The sequence below is a fragment of the Pongo abelii genome, chromosome 19, assembly GCF_028885655.2.
Source record: "Pongo abelii isolate AG06213 chromosome 19, NHGRI_mPonAbe1-v2.0_pri, whole genome shotgun sequence".
Classification (NCBI taxonomy): Eukaryota; Metazoa; Chordata; class Mammalia; order Primates; family Hominidae; genus Pongo; species Pongo abelii.
Genome location: NC_072004.2, coordinates 71,406,344 through 71,416,686, shown reverse-complemented (window position 1 = coordinate 71,416,686; position 10,343 = coordinate 71,406,344). Strand labels below are relative to the sequence as shown.

The 10,343-nt window shown below is 40.5% G+C and overlaps 1 protein-coding gene across 3 annotated transcripts; it reads left to right on the top strand.

The window, feature by feature from the left end:
* Positions 1-4,594: 4,594 nt before the first annotated feature.
* LOC103892853 (keratin-associated protein 4-6) lies at positions 4,595-5,230 on the top strand. 3 transcript variants are annotated; one of them, XM_009251796.4, is made up of 2 exons: positions 4,595-4,647; positions 4,741-5,230. In XM_009251796.4, the coding sequence occupies exons 1-2, from the start codon at positions 4,595-4,597 to the stop codon at positions 5,228-5,230; spliced, it is 543 nt and encodes a 180-aa protein (XP_009250071.4). The 3 variants fall into 3 exon arrangements, with proteins under 3 accessions (XP_009250071.4, XP_024091038.3, XP_009250070.4); XM_024235270.3 differs by having other exon boundaries at positions 4,595-4,775; positions 4,881-5,230; XM_009251795.4 differs by having other exon boundaries at positions 4,595-5,230.
* The last annotated feature ends 5,113 nt before the right edge of the window (positions 5,231-10,343 follow it).

The window sequence follows — 10,343 nt, the reverse complement described above, 5'->3', positions numbered from 1 at the left end:
ACCGTGTTACCCAGGATGGTCTTGATCTCCTGATCTCGTGATCCGCCTGCCTCGGCCTCCCAAAGTGCTGGGATTACAAGTGTGAGCCACCGCGTCCAGCCTCACTTCAATTTTTTAATGGCATCTCTTCCCAGAAATCCAGGAGTGTTTTGTCATTTCTAAAGGCAGATCAAAAATTAAAATAAATTGTGCATAGCATATATATTGAAAGCACTTTTGCCAAAATTATAACAGCAAGAAAATTATCACAGTGGAAGAGATCTGATTGAACAAACTCCTATCTTGCCTTTAACCTCCAAATTGCCCTGGGCTTGGGCCAAGCTAACCTGGGGGAAGAATTTAGTTTATAGTTTAAATGATAATATCCATTCCACAAAACTAAACCACCTTTGTAAAACTAATGAAAGTTCACCAGGTTAAGAGGATGAGAGGAGCCTAAGTTCTGCTAAGGTGTAGACATAAGCAATTACCAGCCACTATACCAGAGGTCGCAAGATTTGCAACTTCCCCAATTACTCCTGCAGATAACATCACTACTGTAAAACCTAAAATTAGATTTTTGAGACGTCTTTTCATGTTTTTGCATTTCTGACAATCAGTAGGCCCACCTGGACCTGTGACTCTTGACTCAACTGGTCCTGCCCCCACCGACCCCCGCTGCCTGAAGCAAACTCAGCTCACAAGGACCATGGTCCACAGCCCTATGACTGCATCCACAACAATCAACAGCACCCATTCCTTTGCTCACAAAACTATCCTTGAAAAACTCTAGCCTCCTAATTTTCAAGGAGGCTGATATGAATAATAACAAAGCTCTGGTCTCCTTTTTAGCTGGCTCTATGCACATTAAACTCTTTCTCTATTGCAATTCCCCTGTCTTGGTAAGTTTGCTCTATCTGGGCAGCAAGAACAATGAACCCACTGGGCAGTTACAATATCACCTAACATTCCTTCCTGAAGGCTTTTCATAGCTCCCCACCATTTCTTCCAGGATTTGAGGGTACCCACAATTTCTCCCACATGCTATCAATCCCAACTTCTCTCATTACTTCTCAAAACAGACCTTTCAGCATATCACTTTCACCATCACAAGCCAGGGTCACGCGCAATCTCAGTTATGTGCTCCTTTTATATCCCCTTTCTCTTCACCTATTTGAATGGTTTGTATTCTCAAATGTCAGTGTGTCAGAAGCCTTGACAAAATCTTCATGCATTAAACATATGTTTCCTCATTCTATTTCAGGTTCTGTTATATAAAGATGAATAGATCATAGTCTATGCCCTAATGGAGTTTGTATTTTAGAAGGAGCCAATAGACAAATGAATTTCTGATAGAGAATCAGATGGTAGAGGCTGTGCATATATAAGGCACAACAGATGTGCAATGGAGGAAGGACCTTGCTTTGTGTGAGAACAAGAAAGATACTGGAGAAAAATGGCATTTGGACAGTAAAAAACAACTAGAAGAATGTTAAATTAAGAAAATAAAAAATATTTTACCCCAAAATATATTTTTTGACATATTTTAAGATGGCTGCCCCATGGCCAGCACACTAAAGTGGCCCTGCAAAGCTGTCTTTTGTGAAGGAAATTTGCATCTGTAGAGAATCTCCATTAATGCAGTCAGGCCTTCTCATTATAGGCCTTTCCTGGATCCAGAAGAGAATAACTGACTGTCTGACACCCTTAGAGTTCTGAAAAAAATCATTTACCATCTCTTTTCTCTGAGAGTTGCTACCTGTGAGATTTCATCCACATAACAAGACCCCCTTTGCTAGCCAAGCCTCTTTCTTTCTCCCTCCCATAATCTGTTGATATGGTTAGGCTTTGTGTCCCCACCCAAGTCTCATCTTGAACTGTAGTTCTCATAATCCCCACGTGTCATGGGAAGGACACAGGGGGAGGCAATTTAATCGTGGGGTCGGTTACCTTCATGTGATAGTGAGTTCTCATGAGACTTAATGGTTTTATAAGGGGCTTATCTTCCTTCTCCTCTGCATTTCTCCTTGCTCCCACGATGTGAAGAAGGACGTGTTTGCCTCCCCTTCTGCCACGATTGTAAGTTTCCTGAGGCTTCCCCAGCCATGGTGAACTGTGAGTCAATTAAACCTCTTTCCTTTGTAAATTACCCAGTCTTGGGTATTTCTTCATAGTAGCATGAGAATGGACCAATACACCTGCCTTGCCACTAAAACCTGTTTCCTGTTTTTGGCCATGCTTTGAGCCCTCATTCTTTCTGTGACCTCAAGATGATGTATAAACTTCTGTACCTCATTGAGGGGTTGAGTTTTCATTCTGAAGGCTCTTGGGTATATTTGTTACATAAATGTGTATGCCTTTTCTCCTACTAATCAATCCGCCTCAAGTCAGTGATTTTTCAGTGAGGAAAATCCTTCCTCCATTGCACTTCTGGGGTGCCTTATTTACACATGGGCTCTATCATCTCATTCTCCATCGGAAATTCATGTGTCTATTGGCTCCTTCTAGAATACAAACTCCACTAGGGCAGAGATCTCCAGGTTCTTCAGGCCCCACATAAGCTCACAAGAGACATCCCTTCATTCCTAGGAAGAGAAAATATCATGAAGGTAATTTGTTCTTTCCTTGAATAATTGCTTTTCCCTGAATGTCCATGGCACTAAAGAAGACCCTTTATTTAGAACCATAATCATGTGAGGATTTTATTTAAAAACTCTTTATGGGCCGGGCACGATGGCTCTCTCCTGTAATCCCAGCACTTTGGGAGGTCAAGGTGGGTGGATCACCTGAGGTCAGGAGTTTGAAATCAGCCTGGACAACATGGTGAAACCCCATCTCTACTAAAAATACAAAATTAACCGGGCATGGTGACGCATGGCTGTAATCCCAGATACTTGGGAGGCTGAGGCAGAAGAATTACTTGAACCTGGAAAGCGGAGGTTGCAGTGAGCTGAGATCGTGCCACTGCACTCCAGCCTGGGCAATAAGAGTGAAACTCCATCTCAAAAAATAAATACATAAATAAATAAAATAAAAACTTGTTATGAATGCAATTTCTGTGTAAATGTAACTGGACCCAGGTTCAGCTGTTTGCTGCTGGAAAGCCAACACATAAGAGGCAAGGGCTGGTGAAAGGAAAGTTAGTTCTAGTTGGAGAGCGAGTAAACCAAGAAGATAACCTTGCTTTGTGTGAGGCCAAGAAAGATATTGGAGAAAAATGGCGTTTGAACTAACCGGTAACGAATAACTAGAAGAATGCTAAGTGAAGGAAATAAAAACATTTCACCTCAAGATATATCGCATTGACATCCTTTAGCTAGTGAACTAGCATTCTAAAGTGCCATCTTAAATTTTAAAATTTTCCATAGGGTTTTGAAAGGGAAACTTGGCATGGGAGACATGCAGGGGTGGTGCAGCGTGCTGAGTCTTCATGTCTTGTTCCAATGGCCATCTTGGGTGTCCAGAGGTTTGGGAGGCATTATTTTGACTTCAGCCCAATGGTGGTGGACTAATTGTCCAAGATTCCCCCTAAGTGAGAGGATTCCTCAGGGCTCTGTGCCTGGTTTGTTTTAAGATTAGCCTCTGGAATTTCTTAAGCAAGAATATAATTAGATAAGATATTAGATAGTATTGCCAGAAGGGAGTGTGCAGAGAGGGAAGGAATGAAGAGGTGAGGGGGGAGGAAAGGAAGATAAAGTGGATGATTTTTAAAATTGAGGTCCACAGTTACATAAGTACCTGTAAGTTAAAGAATATATCTTTTATATTCCTCTCAATGCTTCTTAAAAAATCTTAGAAATAAGTGATACTAAAAAAACCCTGCTAGACATTTTAGCTCAAAATGTATGAAAAAGATTTTAACAAAATGTCAATAAAGCATAACCATTACACACTTGATATTCCAAAAGGCAGATCAAAAACTATGATCCACATTACTCTACCTCAGCCTGTAGGACACTTTTGAAGACAGACACACCTCAAGCCCAGATGATGCTTTGTTCCTTAGAAACAGTGAGTCACTACTAACTGTTTCAAGGTGCACCAGAGTGATGAGAATTAACACAGCTTGCAATGACCTAGGGATTTAGTTAGCTCAATGGCCACCCAGAATATGTACAATGAATCATAAGCTTCCTCATTTCTCACACTCAAAAACAGGAGCATACTTTCTTTTTTCCTGTCAGCATTCCAGCTGATTGACACATGCATTTCTCCACTAGAGATCTTAGCCCAATCAGAAGCTCTCCCAAAATGATATCAAGATGAGAAACAGAAAAGCTACAGTGGCCCTCCCATGTCACATGACACCCAGAGACTGAAGTCATGTGACACTGAAACCAAGGAAAGGAAAACAAGAGGTGACTCATGTGGGAACACCAGGGTGAGAAAAGGGAAATAATCGTTTTCTATATATTGGGATTTTTTACTAGAAAAACACAATAATATAATTTAGTAATTGCATTTGTGTCATATAAACAAAAACAAGGAAACAGTCTTCTCATAATCACAAACGCTCCTCAGCTGGGTATAAAAGGGGACATGCAGCAAGGAGACTCCCAAACTCACGAAACTCACTCTCCTGGAAACCCACCCAGAACCTTTACCCTCTGACACCATGGTCAGCTCCTGTTGTGGTTCCGTCTGCTCTGACCACGGCTGTGGCCTGGAGACCTGCTGCTGCCCCAGCTGCTGTCAGACCACCTGCTGCCGCCCCAGCTGCTGTGTGTCCAGCTGCTGCAGACCCCAGTGCTGCCAGTCTGTGTGCTGCCAGCCCACCTGCTGCCGTCCCAGCTGCTGTCAGACCACCTGCTGCAGGACCACCTGTTGCCGCCCTAGCTGCTGTGTATCCAGCTGCTGCAGACCCCAGTGCTGCCAGACCACCTGCTGCCGCCCCAGCTGCAGTGTGTCCAGCTGCTGCAGACCCCAGTGCTGCCAGTCTGTGTGCTGCCAGCCCACTTGCTGCCATCCCAGCTGCTGCATCTCCAGCTGCTGTCGCCCCAGCTCCTGTGTGTCCAGGTGCTGCAGGCCCCAGTGCTGCCAGTCTGTGTGCTGCCAGCCCACCTGCTGCCGTCCCAGCTGCTGCCGCCCCTCTTGCTGTGAATCCAGCTGCTACCGCCCCTGCTGCTGCCGCCCCTGCTGCTGCCTGCGTCCAGTCTGTGGCCGAGTCTCCTGCCACACCACTTGCTATCGCCCAACCTGTGTCATTTCCACCTGCCCCCGTCCCTTGTGCTGTGCCTCCTCTTGCTGCTGAGCTCCTTTCCTGAACCTATCTCCTCCCCTTCAGCTCACTCATCACAGAAGCAGACCTGGTGCATCTCATAGACAACTCAGGAGAGGCCATTCCCACCAACTGTGTGTCCATATCCTGGACATATATCTAGGATATATGTCCTGGCTATACATCTAGAATATATGTTCCCCATGTTGACCCAAGTGTGAAATTAGATGTTATTTACAGAAATAAATTAATCGAATTTACCAAATTTTGTACCTTATATTTGTATTTATGGATACCAAGTTCTTCTGTCCCAAACATGGAAGTTCTTGCAGGGTAACTCAGGGCAATGATGTCTCACTCTCAGATTTGAAAGTCTGATTGTTTCACCCTGTATTTCCTTTTACAGCAATGTTTCTGTATCTTATTTTTGCTGCCTCTGAATAAAACTCCACTTTCATCACATAGAAATACAATGTTCTTTTTGTGTTGCTTTGTAATGATTGTCCTTAGTTCCTGAGAAATTCCACCCAAAACACAACTGAACGAATCCTATTCTTGCTCTCACTCACCTTCAAGAAAATCCCAACATGTAACGACTTAAAAAAAAATGGCAATACATGGATGTTTCCAAAAGTATTGAAAAAAATAAAGATTTTAAGTTAAGTTTTTTATGAATATGAAGAAGGGTTATATCCCACAGCTAAATTTTCTTAAATATTTTTGAAAGTGTATCTTTCCCTACAATCTCACTCCTCTCTTATTTGCTTTATTTTTCCATTTCCCTCCTCCACCCATGCCCCCCGATCCTGTTATCTTGTTCTGCCCTTATCTCTTTTATCCCATTCTTGTAAAACCAGAGGCTACTCTTTAAGGTTTATCCATCTCTCATGTAATTCAACTTATCACACTCTCAGCTGCTTTAATTTCATCTCCATCCATTAACAACAAAATAATTACCTTTAGGGAAAATCAATCTTCTGAGAAGTTGGGGAATTGCAGAAAATGTAAAATACTCAAATTTTAGTATTTTTCCTACCTTAATGACTTTTCTGTGGTGTGTATTTAACAGCATGGTCTTGGGGCACATGGTCTTGGTCAATACATTCTACAAAAATAAATTTTCATAGAGAAATATTGGGACTTAGAAGAAACCAACTAACGGAATATTTTGGTTCTTAGTTAAACCCAGAATATGGTCTATAAACTCCATCCTAGGGGGAAAATGGTGAAAATAAATTTTACGTCAATTCAAGCTAGTAAAAGCAGGAGAAACATTTAGAAAGTTCTGTACTAAATGCATATTCTAGGAGTTAAAGGTCCAGTAAATAATGTAGTGGTATTGAATCATGAATCTTTAACTTCTGTAGGTTCTACTACATGAACAAACAATAATTTAGACTGTGTAGGGGCATTATTCCTTCACATCACTTATAGCACACAACTCCTAATGGGTCAGAGAAAGTAGGTGAAAATTAAATGAACCTTCAGTTGGTCTCAGCATATGAAATGGGACTTTGAATGCCATGGGACTGAATGTGGCTTCCTGGTCATAGGGAATAAGTGTCTGAGAATAAGATATCTATGCCCTGAGCTGTGGGACACTCCATCACTTGTAAGTTGAAAACAAAGAAACAGAAACCACAGGAGACTGGAAAGGAATCACCAGAGAAGTAAGACAACAACTAGCAGAGTGCAAGGTCCAAAATCCCCATGAAGGAAAGAGTGGTCACTTGAAAAAGTAAAGGACACTCATAGGTGGGAATTGAACAATGAGAACACTTGGACACAGGACAGGGAACATCACACACAGGGTGGGGAACATCACACACCAGGGCCTGTTGGGGGGTGGGGGGCTGGGGGAGAGATAGTATTAGGAGAAATACCTAATGTAAATGATGAGTTGATGGGTGCAGCAAACCAACATGGCACATGTATACCTATGTAACAAGCTTGCACGTTGTGCACATGTACCCTAGAACATAAAGTATAATTTAAAAAAATTAAAAGACAGAATTCCACTTCCAGTTGTGACAAAGTAACTGATAGAAGATTCAACCTCTCAGTAGGAATGACTCTGACAATTAGACAAAACTAAGAAAACAGTTGTTTATGAGCATTGGGAGTTGACTTATGCAGGCAGTATTTGAGGGATCATGGTCTCAGAAAAAAATTAAATTCCTTCAGCTGAAAGACAAGATCACTTCCAGCCTCTACAGTTTTTCATATATAATTTCTGAATTTCTGGCATTCAATTAAAAAAATTACCAAGCATGCCAAAAAAAATGACTAAATGAGCAAAATCAAGAAGAAAAAAAGAAAATAGAGCCAAGGATGATCTACATACAGGTACTAACACTGACTTTAGAATACTTACAATTAATATGTTTGAAATAATAGATTAAAAATGTAAATTTTATTAAAGAAGTAGAATCTATTTTTAAAAAGTTCAGTGAAAATTCTAGAACCAAAAAACTCAAAAACTGAAATTAAGAATTCAATAAATAAGTTTAACAGAAGATTAGGCAGAAGAGAGGAACAGCAAAATGGAAGTAGAAAATATTCACATTGGAATGCAGAGAGAAGAAAAGTTTTAAAATGGAGAAAATAGCATAAGACACACTTGGAGCATAGTGAAAAGTCTAACATACATGTAAATTGGAGTCCCAGAAAGAGAGGAGAGAGAATGGAGAAGTTATAAACAAAGAGATACTGGAGGGCAATTTGAAACAATTGATGACAGACCTCAAGTCACAGATTCTAGAACATCTCTGAACCCAAGCAGAGTGAATAAAAAGAAAAACAACATGTAGGCACATCAAGGAAAGTTGTTGAAAACCAAAGATAAAAAGAAAATCATAAACATAACAAGAAATGGATACAGCCATTATAGAAAACAGTATGGAAGTTTCTTTGAAAATTACAATAGATCTACCATATAAAATCTAGCAATTCCACTTCTAGGTATATATGTGAAGGTAAAAAAATCAGTATCCTGGAGTTATCTGCACTCTCATGTTTACTGCAACATTATTCTCAACAGCCAGGATATGGATTCAGTATGTGTCCATTGAAGGATGAATGGAGATATATAACACATACACACACACACACATCATATATAATAATATTAATATATGTTAAAGCATACATATAAAGAAATATTATTCAGCTTTAAAAAAGGAAATTCTGCCATTTGTGACAACAATGGATGAGCCTGGAGGATATTATGCTAAGTGAAATAAGGCAAACACGGAAGGAAAAGTACTGCATGATATCACTTATATGTGGAACCTTAAAAAAAGTGAAACTCACAAAAGCGGAGAGTAGAATGGTGGTTATTAGGGGCAGGAAGGTGAGGGAAATTAGAAGATATCTGTCAAAGGGTACAAGGTTACAGTTATGTAAAATGAATAAATTCTAAAAATTTAATGTACAGCATGGTGACTACAGTTAATACTGTACTGTATGCTTGAAACTTGCTAAGAGAGTAGATGTTAAGTGTTTTCACACACACACACACACACAAAGGCAACTAACTATGTGAGGCAATGAATATGTTGATTAGCTTGCCTTTAGTAATCATTTTACAATGTATATCAAAACATTGTGTTGTACACCTTAAATTATATATATATATAATTTTATAATAAAATAATAAAATAAGTAAAAGCAACAGGGGAAAAAACAACATACACTTTTCCAAAAAGAGCAGGAAGCCTAAAACCCAACTGAAATAATGGAAGTGAGAAGACGACGAAGAGACATCTTGTGAAGGGAAACACTGCTAATAGAGAATTATATGCCCAGAGAAACAAAAAAGATAATGAAATTAAGTTATTTTCAGGAAAACAGAAATGAGAGAATAGGTTAACAGAAAACTTTGCTAAAAGAAAAAGACTAGGCCAGGATCTGTGGCTAACGCCTGTAATCCCAGCACTTTGGGAGGCCGAGGTGGGTGGATCACTTTGAGGCCAGGAGTTCGAGACCAGCCTGACCAACATGGTGAAACCCCATCTCTAGTAAAAATACAAAAATTAGCTGGGCATGGTGGCAGGCGCCTGTAATACCAGCTACTCAGGAGACTGAGGTGGGAGGATTGCTCGAACCCAGGAGGCAGAGGTTGCAGTGAGCTGAGATTGCACTACTGCACTCCAGGCTGGGCGACAGAGCGAGACTCTGTTTCAAAAAATAAAAATAAAAACAAAAACAAAAAACAAAAGAAAGCGTTCAAGTAGAAGGAAAGTGATAGGAAGGATGGTTCCAACAAAGGGTAATTCTACGTTGTTCTTTTCCAAATCAGTCATTTTCTATATTCCATTTCTTCATTATGATTTTCATTTTTACATTTTTATTTATTATACTTTAAGTTCTGAGATACATGTGCAGAACTTGCAGGTTTGTTGCATAAGTATACACGTGCCATGGTGGTTTGCTGCACTCATCAACCCATCACCTAGGTGTTTTTTTTTTTTTTTTTTTTTTTGAGACAGACTCTTGCTCCATCACCAGGCTGGAGTGCAGTGGCCCGATCTCAGCTCACTGCAACCTCCACTTCCTGGGTTCAAGCAGTTCTCCCGCTTCAGCCTCCCAAGTAGCTGGGACTACAGGTGCACACCACCATGCCCAGATAATTTTTGTATTTTTAGTACAGACGTGGTTTCACCATGTTTGCCAGGATGGTCTCAATCTCCTGACCTCGTGATCTGCCCATCTCAGCCTCCCAAAGTGCTGGGATTACAGGCATGAGCCACTGCACCCTGCCCATCATCTAGGTTTTAAGCCCCACATGCATTAGGTAATTGTCCTAATGCTCTCTCTCCCCTTGCCCCCCACCCCCAGATTTCCATTTTTTGTTTACCTTTTAAACCCATTTATATATAGTCTCCTTCAGAATTTTCAGTTATCTCAATTCCCGGGGGTTGTATTCCCTTTTCCTGTGTCTACTATGCTACTCATGATAAATTATTTTCTTAAGTATTTTGTAATATTTGCCTGTGCATTTATCTTATGCAGAAATTGACCCCTGTGGGGCATCCCATGCAATCTGTGTGTGGTTTCTTAGAGGTTTATTTTTCCTTGTGCTTAATGCTTTTTTATTTTTATATTTTTTTCTTTTTGGGGTGTTCTTTCTGTGTGCTATTCCTTT